Below are 20,023 nucleotides of genomic sequence, written 5' to 3'. Positions count from 1 at the left end.
CCCTTTCTAAGCTGCCACTCTCCCCCCATCTCCACGTGTTCACCAACCCGGAAGTTCTTTAAACCCCCATCCTTTGGGTTTCTATGGAGTCTTCATTACAAAGGCATGATCGACTAAACTACTGACCATTGGTGATCAATTCAACCTCCAGCCCCGCTCCCCTCCCAGGAGATCAGAGGGGGGACTGAAAGTTCCAATCTTCTAATCACAAGGCTGGTTCTTCTGACAACCAGGCCCCACCCTTAGGTTACCTAGGGGCTATCAAAAAGTTGCCTTATTAACATAACAAAAGCATCGTTATCCCTTTCACCACTTAGGAAACTCCAAGGTTTTAGGAGCTCTGCGCCAGGAATGGGGACAAAGGCTATATATATATATATATATATATATATTTATTATTATAAATTGCGATACCACAGGTAGCATGAAAAAGAATTATAAACTAGATGTCTCCCTTACCACACTGAGTGACATATTCCTACCCATTTATAGAAATATACGCAAAGGCAGATACACCACCAAGTGCTCCCAAGGCTCCAACAACCAACACACACCAGGGAAGCACTCAACAGAGAGAGACCTTCAGACCTTCAGAGAGACACAGAGAGGAGGCAAAAGGAACAAAATAGACGGAGAATGTGTATTACTTGTAAAGGATGGACAGCTACTCAGGACAGGCAGCCAGCATCACACCCAGGCACACTGCCAGTGCCAGGCAAGCACAGAGGGGCCCCGCTGGAGTGTGGAGCTCTATGTCGGCGTGTGGTTCCCTCTCTCACACACCTACCAACACACGCTCTCCTCTCTCCCTCACAAACGCATACACCGCGTCTTTCACAGTCTCTCTCAACACAGTGCCTATCAGGCTCTCACACACACGAGCTCTCACACACAAAGTCTCGTGCACATACAATCTCTTATACACAATCTCTCACAGTCTTTACGTACGTAGTCTCTCATACACACACACTCTCTCTCTCACAATCTCTCTCACACACAGTCTATAAAGTACAGTCTCACACACACTCATAGTTTCTCACAAACGCGCGCGCGCGCGCGCCCCCGTTGGCCCCGCCTCTGTCCTGGCCCCTCCCTTCCCCGGGTGGGCTCCGCCCCGGCGGCCGAGGGCGGGGCGAGCCGGTGACAGGAGGGGCCGGGCCCGGCTGGTACTTGCGGCGCCCAGGCCGCCGGAGCGCGCTCCGTAGGCTCCTGTCAGCGGCGAGCGCGGCCGATCCCGGGGCGGCCCTCGGGCGGCGATCGCTGCCTCCGGTTTCGCGGCTTGGCCCCTCTGGCAGCCGTCCCGGGCGACGGGAGTTGGCGGCGGGATGTGCTCGGCCGGGGAGCTGCTTGGAGGCGGCGGCGGCGGCGGCGCCGGAGAGCGCGACGAGGACGGGGACGCGCTGGCGGAGCGGGCGGCGGCGGGGACCGAGCCGGAGCCCGGGGCGAGCCCGCGGCGGCGCGACCGGCAGCCGCAGGAGGAGCAAGAGCAGGTGAGCCAGGAGGGGCGGCGCGGTCCGGCCGGTTTCCCTAACCCCACGCGGCAGCGGAGGGAAGTGGCCCGGCGGGCGGGCGGCGCCTGGGCTGTGCTCGGCGTGGGGCGCTGGTCGCCGCGGGGCGCTGGTCGCCGCGGCGTTCTGGGAAGCGGCCCCGGAGGGAGGTTGGACGGAGCCCTCGGGGCCGGGCCACGGGGTCGCGCGTGTGCGCTGCCAAGTGCCGGCCCGGAGTCGCGTGCCTGGCGGGGTCAGCGCCGCCCTTACCCACCCGTCGGGCAGAGGCTTCTCAGGCCGGAGCCCGGGGGTCTGTGGAAGTGCCCTCCATAACGGTCACTTGTCTAAAAGCCTTACATGTAAACATTCTTCAGCTTCGAGTTCATACCCCGGTGCTGTGTTTTAGGGGCCAGTGGCTCCCCTCCCGACTTCCATCTTGTCATTTCTGAACTCACACCTAGCGCCTCTTGTAAGGTGTGGGTGTATTTCTCTAGACATGCAATCAGTATCTGAAGACGTGTAGGAGCGAGTATTACAATAGGTGTCTTGACAGGGACTCTCCGAGAGCAAGTTTTTCACATGAACCCAAAGGGGATCTAAATTTCATTTAAAAACTGAAAAAGCTGAGTAATAATTCAGTAAAAAAATAATGCCTAAGGCAGAAAGAAAAAAAAACTGAAAAAGCAAGAAAATTGCTTTCAGTTGGTACCAAAGGGGAAAAAAGTATGAGTCCAGCCATAATAAGGGAAAAGAGAAGTTGGGTAGTTTATGAAACTCTCAGAATTTGCTTTCACTAAGTTAAGTATGTGATAATAGGCATTATAATACATCACTTATCTTCAAGATTAGGCAAGAAGTTTAATAAAAGAAATTGAATTATATGTGGGATGAATTTTCACCAGCAAATACAGTAATTAGACCTTCAAAAATACCCAAGATAAACTAGCCTTCAGAATCACATTAAAGACCAAGAATTAAAATGATTATTTGCCTTTATTACAGTGTATACTGTTGAGATCAGTTGATACCTGTCCCCTCTCTGCATCTGTTTTTTGTCACATTTCACAAACTCCAACATCATCAGTAAATGCATTAATAGATAAAGTATAAGTTCTAGTGTCTCAGCATTGTTTAGAAAACAGAAATAATTGTGTGGCACGCACAAAATATGCCTTAGCATTAGGTTTGCTCACCATGTGGAAGTGTAATTTTTCATTCTTTTGACAATGTAAGAGATGGTGACTGAAGCAAATAATTGGTAGCTAGGAGATCTTCCTGACTGCTTTCCTTGTAGTTTTCCCCCATTAACTGTACCGTGACTCAGTAGCTAAAGGACTGTTTCCTCTTACTTTAGTTGTTCAACTGGAAAAGTGAAGAAAACAGCAAGAGGAACTCCCTGGTGGGGAGCGGGGGGCGGATGTATTTGAGCTGAAGGTCCCAAAGTAATTTTCAGGTGGTTTTAAGGGAGCATGTAAAATACTTAATTTAAGCTTCTGTGGATTTTTCATCATTAGTAGCTCTGGTCTTAACAAAATTACTTATGGTACAACGACAAGGGATGAAACGAAAAAAGAATGAAACATATAGCCTAGAAAACAGATATACTTTGCATACCTGCTTCTTTCATTGCATGTCATGTAAATTTATTTTCCTGTACTCCTTTGAAAATGTTATCATTTATTTTTATCACATGATTTATTTATGTACTCTAAGTCCACATACACAATACTTGAAAATTACACCTGAGTTATGCATTTCCTCCTATATCAGCACCAAAGAAGAACTTCTTATAAAGAAGTCAAAAATAAACAAAAAATTGATACAACCCAACTCATTGGTGTAAAAAGCAAGCTTTTGTGATAAGTCATTTCTTGGTAATAAGTGTAGCTTTTTTTTCAAGTCCTGAAAATGAAATTTAAAATTTGTATGCACTGCTTTGCAATGATGGTAGAGATATAAAGATATTTGAGGGAGAGGTAAATGAAATTAACAACTATAAAGCATAGTCTAAGGATTTGTTTTATTTTGTTTTTCTTTAGGCAGATGCTGTGTGTTTGTTTTGTTGTTTTAAGGACACATGGACTCCAAATTACAAACGGAGTATTTTTGAAAACTTCGTTTGTAAACTTGTTGTTTAGAACTTAAAGGGAACTTTTCCATAGAAACAATGATATAAACAGAAACAGAACCAAAACTAATTAGCTGGAAATGAGACAGAGGCCATCTCTCTGCTGTCCTTTCTGCTTAGCACACTCACTTAATGTTCCAGAATCTGAGTAGCGTCGTGCATGTTAAGAGAGAATTGGTAGTAGTGGCAGTGGCAGCAGTAATAGCAGAGGCTCCTTTATATCTGGATCAGGGTTTCAGGCGGTGTGCTCTTGAATGCAGCAGCTCCAGAAGGCACCTGACTTTTGCTCCTCCAGCTCTTTCAAAGATTTTTGTCAGCCCCTAATTTGCTGTATTAAATCCCTTTCTATTTCTAGTTCCTTCACAGTTTGCCCTTACCTGATCATTTGATGAAGGAGCTTTCTTCCTTTGGCTATTCCCCAGCCTAAAGGCTCCTCTACATACGTCCTTACATTCACTGATTTTTCTTTCTATTCCTGTCTGAAAGACTCATGCCCTTCCATCTACCTGGAAGCCTCTTGCATCAGCTTTGACTTTACAAAACATCTCTTTGGCTCATTGTTATTATGATACCAGATCAAAATGGTATTTATTTCATGTAATACCAAAATACCGGTATTTATATAGGTGTTTTCTTAATAACTAAGATATTATAAGCATCTTTTTTTTTTTTTTTTTTTTTACTATTTATCCTTAAGTACTACTCCATCTGAGAGAAAACTAAGGTTCCTCTGTCTTTCTGGCCTAAGTCTTTCCAGGTACATGATTGACAAGGCAGCCTCTATCCTAGGAAAGGAGGACTTGAAAGACTGGACCAGGTTCCCTAGATGAAGGAACTGTCAAGTCTGAAGGAGGAGTTTGACCTCTAAGAAAGATAAGCCAGGGAGAGAGGCAAAACGCCCAAGGAACTGAAGGGACAGGGCACAGCTGTCCTACATGTGTGTTGGTAACTGTGTGCATGAGAGATGATCCAAGTATGTTCATGACTGTGAATGCCAGGTCCCTTTAGGTAAGAGAGCCTCTGCCCTGCTGCATACCTGGAAGGTTAAATATCTCCAGTCCTTTTATTACATTTATGTATGCATGTGGCATTTTACAACCTGAATAACCTAAGATGGCCCTGCCTTAGGTGGGATAGAAGGGTCCCATATTGGATTGACTTTAGAATCATTATTTTTAGCTTTAAGGCCTTTCTTTATTATTATAAAAGTAATGTGTACTTCAGAAAATGTAGAACTATAAAACAATCTAAAGAAGAAAACAAAAGCATTTGATATCTCACTGAGTAATATTGTGCTATAAAATATGAAACATTTGATGTTACTACATTCATATATCTCTCTGTATGTGTGTATATGCATATATACACACATATTTTTTAACATGTTTTAATGTAATATTTGGATTTGGTATCTTGTTTTTATCTACTTAGCATGTTGTGTCATTTTCCCATGTTATCAAAAATTCTTTGTAAAAATTATTTTTAGGGATGCCTAATAATCATTCCCCTAATACTACATATTTAAGTTGCTTCAAACTTTCTCTTATAGATAATGCTGTAATGAAAATCTTTGCTTATAAAGTTCTACCTTTTTCTCACAGTTCCACGATGGAATAAATTCCTAGAACTGGAAGAACTAGGTCAATAAGTCAAACTCTTTGAATCCTCTTGAAACATCCTAAAAAATTGCATTCAGAAAAGGTTGCACCATTTTACTCTTCTGGAATTAGTATGTAAGAGTGCCAATTGGAAACCATCCATTCCAGCAACAAACAGTATAATTTATAGATTAATCTTTGCCAACTTAATAGGCAAAAATTATCTTATTGTCGTAAGATACTGCTGGAGAGGTTTACTAAACCATTCATATATTTATTGAGCATTTGTATTTCTTTTTTATTGTGTTCTGTGACCATTTTTTCTTTTGGCATTATTATAAGATATTAAACTCATGTTTCACATTGATTATAATTATTTTCCCTGCTTGCTGTTTACTTTATAATTTTGTTTATGATGTTTTTGACTTAGAAATGCTTTAAATTTTTGTTAGCCAAAGGAATTTTTTGTTAATTTCATACACACACATCTCACACCCTCATACATGCACACACACACACCCCATACATACATACATATATCTATTATATTTGTTTAGAACATTCTTTCTAATCCTACACTTAAAGTATCCACCAATATTTTCTTATGTGTGTGTTTATAGTTTTATTTTTTTTTTACTCTGTATATTTAATCTCTTTAGAATGACTTTATGTATTGTGTGAGGTATGGAGCTGATCTTTTTTGTTTTTCCTAATCATTGAATAATCCACTTTCTCCCTGGCTTTGCAATCCTTTATAGCAGTTATAAATACTGAAGTCTATATTAAGCCTTTACATTTCCGTTGGCATTGTGAAAGGGATTTCTTTTTCCACACCATGTTTTTGCTGCTGGTTTCTAGCTATTGGTTTTTATTTAGTTAGTTTTAAACTAGCTACCTTTCTGAATTCTTTTGTTAATTCTAATACTTATATATACTAGTATCTATTAGACTTGATCCTTTTGCATCTTCTAGGTATATAATCGTCCACTCTCTAGATAAGGTTGATTTTGCTTCCTTTCAGATGGTAATGCTTCATTTCTATTTCTTGCCTTTTGCAATGCTGGAACTTTCAGATAAATGTTGGCTTTTAGATATTTAAGTAAATAAATGAAGGAACCTGTATAACGGCATTTATCAAAGAATGTTGCATGAGATCATCTGTAAAAAAAAAAATGGTACCAGAGGGAAGCCTATACCTCCTTTTTGATCTATCATCAAAGATATGATTAGCAGTACATATTCTAGATCCAGAATACCTAGGTTTGAATCCTAACTCTGCCACTTACTAACTGTAACTTTGGGCAAGTTAATTAACCTCTTTGGCCTTCAGTTTCTTCATCTGTATAAAGGGAATAATAGTTGTATCAACCCCATAGAACTGTTATATGTATGTTTGTAATATATGTAAAGTGTTAGAGCAGTACTTAGCATATAATAAACGTGTAAGGGTTAGCTTTTGGACCTAATTTTCAACTAGAACCTAAGTGAAAAGATATCTGAGAAATGTTATTTTTAAGTTTTCCAGACTCTGCAGTTAGAAAGCCACCCTAGGAGGAAGGTGGAATAGAATAGTGCTCCTCAGTTTTAATGTGTAGACAAATTATCTCTTGTTAAATGCAGGTTGTGATTTTGTTGTTCTGGGGTGAGGCCCAAGATTTTGCATCTCTAACAAGCTCCTAAAGTGATGCTGATGCTATGCCCATGGACCACACTTTGAGTGGCAAGGGAATAATAAGAAAACCAATCCACAGTATTCAACAAACTTGCCCTTCAACATAGTATCAGTAACAGATATATATACATAAGGAAGTTATTTTACTATTTCCCTAGAAAGGTGTATTAGAACTCTTGGTAAAGTGTAAGAAGCCAACAAGCCTTGCTTCTCCAGGCCAAGTGATTTGCCCTAGGGCTTACAATTAACTAGTACTAGAGCATACCAGAACCCAGGTCTCCAAACTCCAAAGCCGGCTTTGTTTCTGTTTCAGAAATGCAAAGAGCCCTCACCTATGATGGGAGAACAGTCTGATAAATCTGCTGCTCCCCCTTAGATTGTGTAGTTCAAAAATAGATATCTAATTATACCCACTTCCTTTCACATCTTTTAAAAGCAGTTCGCAAGCAATACTATAGTAAGTGCTTTGAGTTTAGACAAACTCAGCCCTAAACTTAAATCTAATTTTTTTCCAATGGGCATCTAGTCACTAACTCAGTGTGTATGGTAGATATCTTTTGTCCATTTTTTATCATTATTTCAAGAGTGGAACTTCTAAATCAGTGGTTCTTAACTGGGGGCAATTTTGCTCATGGGGGACATTTGGCAATGTCTGGAGACATTTTTGAATGTTAAGACTAAGGGAGTACAGTACCGTTGGCATCTAATAGGAAGAGTCCAGGGTTACTGCTAAACATCCTGTAATGTGCAGAACAGTCACCTACAGCAAAGCATTGCCTGACCCAAAATGTCACTAGTGCTGACGTTGAGAAACTCTGCTCAAAATGTATTAGGATTGTAGTTGTTTGAGTTGTCAAGAATAATTACTCTGTTGATAGATATTCCAATGGATAGGTAATAATTGTTTATTTTTTTGACACCTACATTCCAAACAGGTAGTCTCCCTACAGATCTTTTCTTGCATCTCTTCTTCCAGCAACTCCTTATATGCAACTTTCTCTATTTTGCTTTCCCTCTTTGTTGGAGAACAGAGGGAACAAAAAGCGCCCACCAAACTGAGAAGTTATCTTGAGACTGAAAAACAAGGCAGGCAGCTCCATATAATCAATGGATCAGTATATTACAGGGTAACTTGCTCACAGGGTGGGATCAGGCAGATGATCTGTAAGCGTTTGCAGCTGCAATCCACACTGCCAAGGGGCCACTGAGACAATTTTATAGTTAACATAGGGTGTAGGGGTATGTGCTTGGAAACAGGAAATGCATTCCTAAGTCAATATTTATGAATGGGTAACTAGTCTTGTGGACCAGCAGTCCCCAACCGTTTTGGCACCAGGGACCCTTTTCGAGGAGGATGGTTTTTCCACGGAGGTTGGGGTATGGTTCAGGCGGTAATGCCAGCGATGGGGAGGGATGGGGAGCGATGGGGGGTGATGGAGAGGGATGGGGAGCGATGGGGAGCTATGGGGAGGGATGGGGAGCGAGAGGGAGGGATGGGGAGAGATGGGGAGCGATGGGGAGCGATGGGGAGGGATGCGGAGGGATGGGGAGCGATGGGGAGGGATAAGGAGCGATGGGGAGCGATGGGGAGGGATGGGATGCGATGGGGAGGAATGGGGAGCGACAGGGAGTGATGGGGAGGGATGGGGAGCGATGGGGAGCGATGGGGAGGGATGGGGAGCGATGGGGAGCCATGGGGAGCCATGGGGAGGGATGGGGAGGGATGGGGAGCGATAGGGAGCGATAGGGAGCGATGGGGAGGAATGGGGAGCGATGGGGAGGGATGGGGAGCGATGAGGAGGGATGGGAGGTGATGGGGAGGGATGGGGAGGGATGGGGAGGAATGAGGAGGGATGGGGGCGATGGGGAGGGATGGGGAGCGATGGGGAGGGATGGGGAGCGATGGGGAGGGAGGGGGAGGGATGGGGAGCAATGGGGAGCGATGGGGAGCAATGGGGAGAGATGGGGAGCCATGGGGAGGGATGGGGAGAGATGGGAGGGATGGGGAGGGATGGGGAGCGATGGGGAGGGATGGGGAGTGATGGGAGGGATGGGGAGCGATGGGGAGGGATGGGGACAGATGCGGAGCGATGGGGACAGATGCAGAGCCATGGGGAGCCATGGGGAGTGGCAGATGAAGCTTCACTCGCTCACCCATGGCTCAACTCCTGCTCTGCGGCCTGGTTCCTAATAGGCCTTGGACCGGGAGTTGGGAACCCCTCTTGTGGACACAGGGAATAAGTCAGCAAAAGTTTTCATCACTGTTTGAGGATTACAGAGCAAAGAGGCCAACCTGGTCCCAATGATTATTAAACAATATCTATTAGCTACAAAGCCCTTGAGAACAGAGATGTGATTTACCTCACAGTACTGTCCTGGGTGGGATCAGTGGAAGAATAGGAACTGTATGGGCCCAGGATGGCATCAGTTATGCTAACAGCCATATACTCTCATATTCTTTTTCTGCCCCTCTGTCCTACTACCCATCATTTTTTCATCTCTCTCTACTGTGTCTCATTCTCCCATTGTCTGTTATTCTTCCCCACCTCCCATCTCAGCCACTATCTCTTTTTTTCTATACATCTTCTCCACCCCACTGCCTCCTCCTTCTGTAGAAGCTGAGCATTATGGAGCAATGAAAAAGGTTTTGGGTAATGACAGTTCTAAGTTTGAGCCTTGTCATCCTAATAATCCCTCAGAGACTCAGTTTCCTCATTGTAATGGGTATAATGCTATCCACTTAAAGTTCTTATGAGGATTCAGTAACATTTTGTGTATGAAATACCTAGCATATAGTAGGTCCTCAGTGAATATTAGCTCCCTATTTTTTTTTTTTTTTCGGTATGCGGGCCTCTCACTGTTGTGGCCTCTCCCGTTGCGGAGCACAGGCTCCGGACACGCAGGCTCAGCAGCCATGGCTCACGGGCCCAGCCGCTCCGTGGCATGTGGGATCTTCCTGGACCAGGGCATGAACCCATGTCCCCTGTATTGGCAGGCGGACTCTCAACCACTGTGCCACCAGGGAAGCCCCTAGCTCCCTATTTTGCCCTGATCTTCTCTCCCATATTTTTTTTCTGGTTCCCTTTTTCTTCTTCTTCTTAACTAACCACATCATAGAACTGTATTTTTAGTACATGTAATTTTCAGATTTATAGAATAAATATTATTTATTGAACAAAATATTAAGATTTCCTAATCTAAAAATCAGATGTTTCATATTTCTTTAAAAAAATTAACCCACCAACCTAAATTATTAATATGTTGCTTTTTGTATAGATCACCAGTTGATTTTTTTTTTCTGTTGTGGATCACTGATCCTTGATGAGAAAAATACCCACCCTCCTCTGTACAAGTTATTTTCAATTTACTATTCAAGAGAAGTGGTAAAGCAAGTTTAAAGGGTAAAACTTAAAGTAGTACCATGACATTAACCTTGCCCTAAGAGACCTAAGTAGAAACTGTATCTTTCCCAGGCCTTCTTTAAGCCCCAGCCACACTAGCTTTGGCTCCCATCGTTGTCTTCTCTGGAGTCATAGTCTTGTCTTGCAGTAACAGCCACATATCTTCAAAAAAACCTTAAGAGTCTCCACTAGTCATGTTTTGGTTCATTAAGTGTGTGCTGTGTTCGTGTGCGTGTGCATGTGTGTAAGGCAATTAATAAGATAATCAAAGAGTAGTTTCATCCGAGCAGAGAAACTGAATTTCTAATTAACTTAATGCAGAAGTTACTTTCTATCTGCTGATCTAATTTTTCCCGTATCCAGGGTTTTGGGGTTTTTTTTTTTCCATTTAACATCATTGTCAGCTGTGCCTTATCTTGGCTAAGGAAGAGGAAATGGTTGGCTTTATTTGTTGTTGCTGTTTTCTTATAGCAACAACTTGATCTTATCAGATTTCTGATCAAAGAGAAAGCATGGTGCAAATATTTTGAACTTTACGGGAGATGAAGGATAAACTAATTATTAATACTTAATATCTAAACAATATCTATTAATACTTAATATCTAATATCTCTTAATACTTAATACCTAAAATTTTTTTTAAAACAGTATTAAGAAAATTAAATTTCCATTTGTGGTTTTTACTATATTCCATTTGATATAATTTTTTCTAACATCTGTGAAATTTTTTTTTATTCCCTCTTCCAATTAATCCAATTAATTTGTCTTTTATGCTCTTGATCAAAATTTTACTGGGATGTATGCAGACCATCTAAAGAGGCAGGGAATTTAAGTTTGATTTCCCATGGCTGGCAAATTTTATCAGTTTGATTGAATTCAGAATTCCTTATTCCATGGTTTTCAGAGGTAATAAAATATAACAGAAGCTATTGTCACTGTCACAAATTGAGAATTGAGAAGGAAAGTCATTTTTAAGGAAAAATGTTTGGTTTTGGCTACTTTAAATAAACAAGTGATTCCACCTGTGGTAGCAGGCAGCATACAAGGTACTCAGTAATGTCACCAGAAACTTCATTTCTTTAAAAAAAAAAAAAAGTAGATTTTAGAGAAAGTACAAAATGTAGAAATTTTTAATTTGCAGCTTGAATTAATCATATTCTTCACTTCATGGCCTATTATTATCTATCATTAGTTCATGCACATCATTAAATTTTAATTAATTTATTTTTTCATTGCAGAACCATTCTCTTCTACAATAGGCAACTCTTTTAATATTTTTGGTAGGTATGCCTGAAGGTGGTTTCATTTGTCTACGTTTGTAACTATGATTTAAAATATTGAATTCTATTGGTTAAAATGAAAATGAATACAAATTTTAGTATTTCTCCATTTATAATCATTTCAAAGACTTATTCAAGAACTAGCTGATATTCTCATTGATTTGTATCCATCCCCCCAAAAGTTTTTTTCCTTTATTGGTTATATGTAGTTTAGTGGAAGATATATGTAAATAAATGTTATAACTTTGCACTTAATTTAAAAATGACAAACAAGTTATAAATACAATACCTAGTAAAATTTTATATTTAACATATTATTTTTGTACATTTTGTAGGAAATAAAAACTGCAAATACATTTAATATCCAATGAGGAGGAAAACATGTCCAGCCTCACTAGAAATAAAAGAAATTCAAATTAAAACTATTAGGAATAATATTTCATCTATCAAGTTGATAAAGATTAAAAAGATGAATGGTGTGGGTTTAAAGAAACTGTATGAAATAAGAATACACTAAAGTTAGAAGTAAAATTGATTCAGTCTTTCTGGAGGGAAATCTGGTTTCAAACCTCATGGGTAGAGACTGCTGTTGCCCCTCACTCTAAAGGTGTAAAAACTGCAGCACAGGGATGTTAAGTAACATATTGAAAGTATCACAGCTAGTAAGTTGCTGAGTTAAGATTCAAACCCATGCTTGAAGGCTGAGTTCTTAACAACCAAGCTAGTGTTGGTCCATGAAATCAATTTAGTGGATTGTGAACAGGAGAGGATAGGACAGAAATTGTTAGAATGCATCACACATGGTATGAATGTCATTTCGTAGAAATTTATATGTTCTGGATCAAGAAACAAAATATCTTCTTGTGGACCACAATCAAGATCATTGCACTAGCCCAGGCAGCTCAATTCTGTCTCAAGGCCTCTGCCTAGACTCTTTTCCCCAAATCTTCCCTTGGCAGATCTTCATATCATCGGCTTAACTATAACCTTTCTGAGATCTCAGCTCAGCTCTAATATATAGAAAGAACCTCCAGTCTACGCCCTCTTCCTCTATTCCATTACTCTTTTATTTTCCTCATAGCTCTCACACTATTTGAAAGTATTTTATTTATTTGTTTGTTAACATGTTTATTCTCTGCCACTTCCCACTGTCTACTTCACAGGCTCACACTAAAACATCATCTCTGAGAGCAGAGATTGCATAAGGCAAATGCTTCAGACATTTATTTTGGCATCTCTGAGGTAGTACAGAGTCTATAAAAATTTCAATCTAAAATGACACTGCTGGTAAAAACTCAATTGATGTTTTTGCTGTAGCAATGTGGTTTCCCAGGGGAAACTTTCATAACAAAATTTAGTTTTGAAGAGAGAGAGGACTTTGTGTGTAACAGGAACATACTCTATTGTCAGAATCAACAGAAAAGAAACAAGTGGTATTAGTTTGTGCATTGAGCTAAAGGTCCCTGTAAAACATTTGTAAGAATTTAGTCAAGGATTGTGTTCCTTGATGTGATGTGTTTAAAAACCACCACAATATCAAGAAAGTGAAAGGCTGACAAACAGAATCTTGGAATACTAACTGGCATTAATTTATGTAATTGGTAAAAACTTGCAATTTTGTTTTTAATTTTTCTTGAACTAAACATAGGAAAGACAGTGAATGAAACCCAAAGCTAACACAGATTTAAATTCAGATCAGCCATTTCAATAGTGGCAAAATGTTAAAGGATAATTTTCAAAAAGAGGTAAAATTATAGTGCTCATTAAATATAAAATGAACACGTTAAGGAGTTTTTTAACTCGTCATTAAAGAGAGAACCAGGCAAATGTTACAACTGCTTCAAAGGAGAAATCAGTCAGAAATGTATGTGGAGAAAAGGTATGTTGAAATGAATTTACAAATGGCCACGAGACTGGCTTTTTCCATAGGCAGGGAGGAAAGACAATTGAACCTCTACTGGAACAGAATTTGTTTGCTTGTCTATAGATATGAATTATTTTGCATTGCTATTGGTTATCTGTAATTTACAGACTTGTAAAATATCTCAAAAGCCATAAAGACCAAACAGTAGTATTATAAACAATGCAGCTTTCCATGGAGACACCCATAATATTTTTTTGCTTATTCTTAATTTTCTTATAGTAATAAAGAAAAAAAGTAATTTCTAAAATTTACTACACAGAGTAGATTAATTTGTGGATAGTGAGGGTACTGGATCTCTCCCTTTACAATGTCTCATGCTGCTAGAAAAGATTAATTCTATTCTAGTCTTCTTCCATGGTAGTACTGTATACATACATTCAATGTACATGTGGAAATGTATGATTTGTATGCATGTGAAAAGCAAGGATTGATTTATATTTGAAGTTCTTTCTGTTGAGTTATAACTAAAATTAACCTGATAGTCAGATAACTACTAAAAACAAATTTTGATAAGAACAAGATGGCTGCTCCAAGGATTCTATATCCATGTCTAGTTTTTATTCAGCACACAAATCCCAATTGCTTGTTCCTAGCATCCTAGCATACCTTCTCCACATGTTGAATGGTTATTGGTTTCACAGACAACTTTGTCTACTAAGGAGTTTCATGGGAGTGTAGAAGCACATTTGGTTTAAGCTTTTAAATTTAAAGGAGGGCAAGAATGAAGTGATTTCTTCATAGACAATTAACCAGTTAGTTATAACCATTTTTGATATCAATAAAAATACTCAGTGTAACACACTTGAGAATAAATATATGAAGAAAAAATTAAATACTAAACTTCTTTCTTTATTATTCAGTATGTAAAGTTTATTTAACAGTAATATCATAAAAATGGTATAATGATTGTGCCATTTCTGGATGATAGTATTTTCCCTTTGGAGTTTAAATGACTAAGTAGTTTAAATGACTAAGTATTTGGAAATCAGTCTTTGAGTACCCTATGTTAGGCTACTAATTTAAGACTTCAGTTGTGCTAACAACCCGGCCATATACTAAAGATATTTTCCTTATCCATTTGTGTCATATGGAACATCAACTGCTTTAACAACTGATAACAGTCATTGTATTATGGATGGTTTCTGTATTTATTATTTGTATTCATTATTTATTATTATTTATCAGTATGATTTGTTATTTGTTCCTTATTTTCTTGGTAGCTTTTAATTCATTCACTCAAAACATTTATTGAGCTCCTACTATTTCCTGGGCAGTGCTGTAGGCACCAGGACACAAAGAAACAAACAGAAACAGGCCAAATCTCTCCTCTCATTAATCTTGCATTGTAGTAGGGAGAGACTATGAATAAATAAACAAGTACATCAGTGGGTTATAAATGCTATGGAAAAAAATAATAAAGTAGAGAAGGTGGATGGGGAGTATGTGTATGGGATAGGGGTGCTATTTTAAATAAGATGATCATGTAAGTGCTCACTAAGGTAAATATGAGTAGAGTCTTAAGGAAGTGAGAATTACTGGTTTGCCCCCTCCTTTTGCTTTGACTCCATGGCGGGTAGAGCCAAATTTGAGGCTCAGTCTTAGAAATCATGGTAACATATCTTTCCCCAGTCTAGACTCTCAATTCTTTCTCATCCATCCCCGCTTCCAGTTTTCTATATTTTATTACTATTTTAATTATGGACTTAAGAAAATTAACTAAAGACTTCATCTTTTAAAAAGTATATTTCTTGGGCTTCCCTGGTGGTGCAGTGGTTGAGAGTCCACCTGCCGATGCAGGGGACACGGGTTTGTGCCCCGGTCCGGGAGGATCCCACATGCCACGGAGCGGCTGGGCCCGTGAGCCATGGCTGCTGAGCCTACGCATCTGGAGCCTGTGCTCCACAACGGGAGAGGCCACAACAATGAGAGGCCCATGTACGGCAAAAAAAAAAAAAAAAAAAAAAAAAAGTATATTTCTTAAGGAGTATTATATAATCACACCTTATAATGAATTTGTTTAAATATTTTGCTTTCTTCTTAATACCTGGTTTAGTTCCTTTGTACTAAGGGATTTAGAGGTTTGCAGTGCAGTTTATTGGAAAGAGCTCAGAATTTATAGTCAGGAGACTCCTGTGCTCGAATTCTGGCTGGTTGTCTGATTCTGGGGAAGTCACTTGACCTCTAGAGTCTAAAAATACCCACCTTACGGTATTTTTGTGAGGAGCAAATGCTTGGAGTATGTGTGTTTAATAAGTTTATTGAACAAATGACTAGTAAGCAAATAAAATGGGGAGAGGATTCCATTTTAAAAATGGTGGGGGGAGGGCTTCCCTGGTGGCACAGTGGTTAAGAATCCGCCTGCCATTGCAGGGGACACAGGTTCGAGCCCTGGCCTGGTAAGATCCCACATGCCGCGGACTAATGAAGCCCATGCACCACAACTACTGAGCCTGCACTCTGGAGCCCGCAAGCCACAACCACTGAGGCCTGCAAGCCACAACTACTGAAGCCCGCACGCATAGAGCCGGTGTTCCGCAACAAGAGAAGCCACCGCAATGAGAAGCCTGCGCACCACAACGAAGAGTAGCCCCCGCTTGCCGCAACCAGAGAAAGCCCGCGCACAGCAACGAAGACCCAATGCAGCCAAAAATAAAAATAAATAAAATAAATAAATTTATTTTTTTTAAATGGTGGGGAGAGAATCAAAACTACAGGAATTTTTTTCCTGAAGAAATTAAAAATATTTCACTAATAATTTTCTCTTGGCCAGGGTGTGATTTAAAAAGTGAGAGTCTTCAGCATATAAACCATCTAAGAATTAATAAAATCACTAAAGTACATGAAAGCTCCATGAAGAGAGACTGTAGAGTAAGAAGAGAAGAAGGCCTATAGGTAAGTCCCTGAGAAGTTCCAAGACAGACTCAGAGGGAGATGAGCCCACAAAAGTCAACCAAGCAAGACAAAGGAGGTAAAGACATCTAGAATGACTAGCAGGCTTCTTGCTTGTACTTCTGGGTTATGCCATTCACTGAGGTAAGGGACGCGTGGAGGAAGACCAATTTTAAGGCAGATCATTATGAGTTTGATACAGGGCATGTTGAGTTTGAGGTCCTCTAAGACATCTGGGAAATGTTGAACATGCAATCGAGCATACAAGTCTAGAAATCTGAAAAATTGCCTGAGCTGAGAAAGATCAGAAGGAAACTATGAATCTTTTATAAAAGTATGGGTCATTTTAATTGTTAGGGGATTTGAATATGGTGATTTGAGTACATATCTTTCCTTATATATTAAGCAGCTTAATGGCAAGGAGTATAGGTTATTTGCTTTCTGTACCTCACAGCACTTGCCTTGTTCATGGTAGGCATCCTATTATTATTTATTGAATTGAACTAAATTGCCTAAAGGATTTATTTTGCAAGCCAGACTATTCTGTGAGTCAAGGGCTGTGATTATCAGAGTTGGAGTTTAGTAATCAAAGATTAGTGATACTCAGGGAGGACGTGACACACACTAAGAACCAGAGTGTGGTTTCCTGAAAGTGAGCAGCTGTCAGTCTGGCAAATCAGTCAGGTCTGTGCAGGCTTGCCACAAGTAGGGCACAACACATCTTGCATAAAATGCAGGTGTAAAACATGCTGAGAGGAGAGGATCATAACTTCAGAACATGATTACAGACTTCATTACAGTAGGCAGAAAACTTGTCATTTTCACTATATCACTATTCACCCAAAATTTAAATAACTAATATATTCCATTATAAAATAAGGTGGCTTTATATAGATATACTGTTTTTCAAAGAATTTCTTCCATAAGAACTTTTATAAATCCACATACTTTTATTTACAAAACTAGATTCCTACAGATTCTTTAATGTCATAAATAATGAGAAGCAATTAAAATTTTTCCCCACTTAGTCCAAATGATTGATTGATAACTCAACAGGCATTTCATTTCATAAGAATTGCACTGCAGTGGTTATTTCAGAACACAAAGAAAAATATCAGCCAAGTCACTGGATTGGACAAAAAATGCAGTATATAAAACAAGAAGCTATTGTTGTACAGAACACAATAAACACCTCCCAAACATTGTTATGTGAGTGGCATTTTCATAGCTTTCTTAAAAATTGTCCCACTCATAAGTACTGTTAAATTTTCTTTGAGACAAAATCCCATTATGGATCTTAGTAAGAAATTAATGATAAAAAGCTGACTTTAAAGGCAACTTAATTCTAACAAGGATGGATCATATTTCTGCCTAGTTGTATTAGACATACCAGCCATATTTATCTTTAACTCTTCAAATATAATATGGAAAAGATATTTAATAGCATAAGCAAGTAGAATTTTCAAACTTTCATAAAGCTAAATACTTCCTTTGCAAACTTAAAATTCCTATGATAAAATTTAATTTTAAAAGAGGGCATTCACAAAGTCACAAATGTTGATGATTCTTTCAATAGATATGGTCAAGCAACTGCAACAGCAGTGACAAACCCAGTGATTTTAAGAATCAGTCCTCACCTACTTAATGCCTCAGATTCTGACCAGTTTCTTTGATTTTGTAATATCTTTGCCTTTCTTGGTTTTGTCTTAAAAGGAAGTGTGACTTGTCTAATGCACAAATGTTCCAGTTTCGATCAGGATCTCTGTTTTGCTTCTTTTGCTTTAGGAATGAAAGTATGTTACAGTATAAAATCCACTTTTGTACTTAAATGTATGGATGCGAGAATTTGGGATTATGAATCTTGGTTAACCTTAAAAACAAACAGCAACACCTCTAAGAAGGGATGATAGAGTGGGAAAGATTTGGAACAATAAATATTTGGAATTGGACGGATAGTTACCGAGAGGTGACTCTCTCCACTTAAGCATATAGAAGTAGTACCAAGAACACTGAGACAACATGATTTTATAACGAGGCATCTGAGCACAATTTTTACCAACAACAACACTTAGCAGCCTAGAAGAAGCAGCAGGGAAATTGGAGGCTCCTGAAAGTCAGAAAGTACGGGAGAATATGTGGCTATGAATTCGTGGTTGAAATGGTAGACTGTGGGTTCTAAACTGCAAGGAGAAAATAAAGGGCTAAATCTATAACAAATCCAGAGGCTTTAAACTTTTATAATTACTTCTTTCTTAATATCTATTTTCACATATTTGTTTATCACTATATGATACTGTCTCTTGATGTTTTGCAAATGTGAGACTCCTGCCCTTTTAGAAGAAAGCAACAAGATCTTTTTCAAAACAGGTCTTTCTTTTGAGAGGTCCAGTGGAATGGTGAGGTGGATTGAGAGAAACAAAATTACAGTATTTTGGAGGGGAAGACTTTCAGTCTAAAATCCCTCTGAAACTGACTCCCAGCTTGTTTCTATTGTTGTACTTCATCCTTCATTTTTGTCTCTCCATAATTATATTCAATCAAAAATTACGTTATTTATAAAGGCAGCCTTTCTATGATCATTGGAGCACATTCTACTATGTTAGAAGTTCATTGTTCATACTATGAAGGCAAGAAAATTTCAAAGGGAAAGAAAAGTTTATTTTATGTCCAAATAAGATATATGTTTCTCTCTTAACTGGATGTAGTTAGAAAAATGAAACCAAAAATCTGCTTCAATAGTGTTCTATGTGCTTAGTCTTTATGCCAGTTTATGTTGCTTTTCTTCTGGGGAGAAGTGGTGGAATTAAGAATTCGATGTTGGTTTGGTTTTTAGTTTTAAAGAAAGAAAAATTTTTAATCCGGTCAAACTGTATCGCAATTAAGATCAGTTGCTATATTGTACAGTGAGTCAAATGTAACCATCACAAAACCATTTTTAAATGACATTATTTTTACTGAATATAAATTAATCAAGACAAGTGTAACTGTTTGAACTGCTGTTAGAAACTGATATATTAAAATAAATAGAAGGAGGGACTTCCCTGGTGGCGCAGTGGTTAGGACTCCGTGCTCCCAATGCAGGGGCCCCGGGTTCGATCCCTGGCCAGGGAACTAGATTCCACGCACATGCCGCAACTAAGGAGCCTGCCTGCTGCAACTAAGACCCGGCGCAACCAAATGAATAAATAAATAAATAAATAAATAAATATTTTTAAAAATAAATAAATAAAATAAATAGAATGTGAGTAATTACAGAGTGATTTTATATTTATAAGAAAGCATATAGTATAGGGTTTTAGAACATGGGTTTTAGGGCAGAATGCCTGAATATGTGTCTTCACTCCACCAGTTATTAGGTGATCTTGACTAAATTACATAATCCTTCTTCTTCAGTTTTCTTTATGTTTTGAAGGTCAAAGTACTTAAGACACTATCCAACACATAATAGATACTCAATAAGTATTAGGGCTTTTAAAATTAATAAATATATTGTGAAATTCATTAAAAACTTCATTTTAACATTATTTATTGTATTTAAGGCTTATATATCAGAGCATCTCCACAAAGAGCCAGCCTTTGCAATGGAGAGGAATAAAAAGCAAAAAATGAGTCTTTGCAGGTAACTAAATGCTGAAGTAAAGATG

The 20,023-nt window shown here is 39.1% G+C and overlaps 1 protein-coding gene across 1 annotated transcript in view; it reads left to right on the top strand.

Moving 5' to 3' along the window:
* The first annotated feature begins 1,152 nt into the window (after nucleotides 1-1,152).
* The window catches only part of FAM241A (family with sequence similarity 241 member A), a 41,019-nt gene continuing 22,148 nt past the window's right edge, over nucleotides 1,153-20,023 (top strand). The window contains exon 1 of the mRNA XM_082641262.1: nucleotides 1,153-1,490. Coding sequence (XP_082497388.1) covers nucleotides 1,326-1,490 — 165 coding nt within the window. The 5' untranslated portion in view covers nucleotides 1,153-1,325. The remainder of the gene's footprint in view (nucleotides 1,491-20,023) is intronic.

This window comes from Mesoplodon mirus, assembly GCF_964341445.2.
Source record: "Mesoplodon mirus genome assembly, chromosome: 2".
Taxonomy (NCBI): Eukaryota; Metazoa; Chordata; class Mammalia; order Artiodactyla; family Ziphiidae; genus Mesoplodon; species Mesoplodon mirus.
This window is presented reverse-complemented; position numbering and strand designations above follow the sequence as displayed.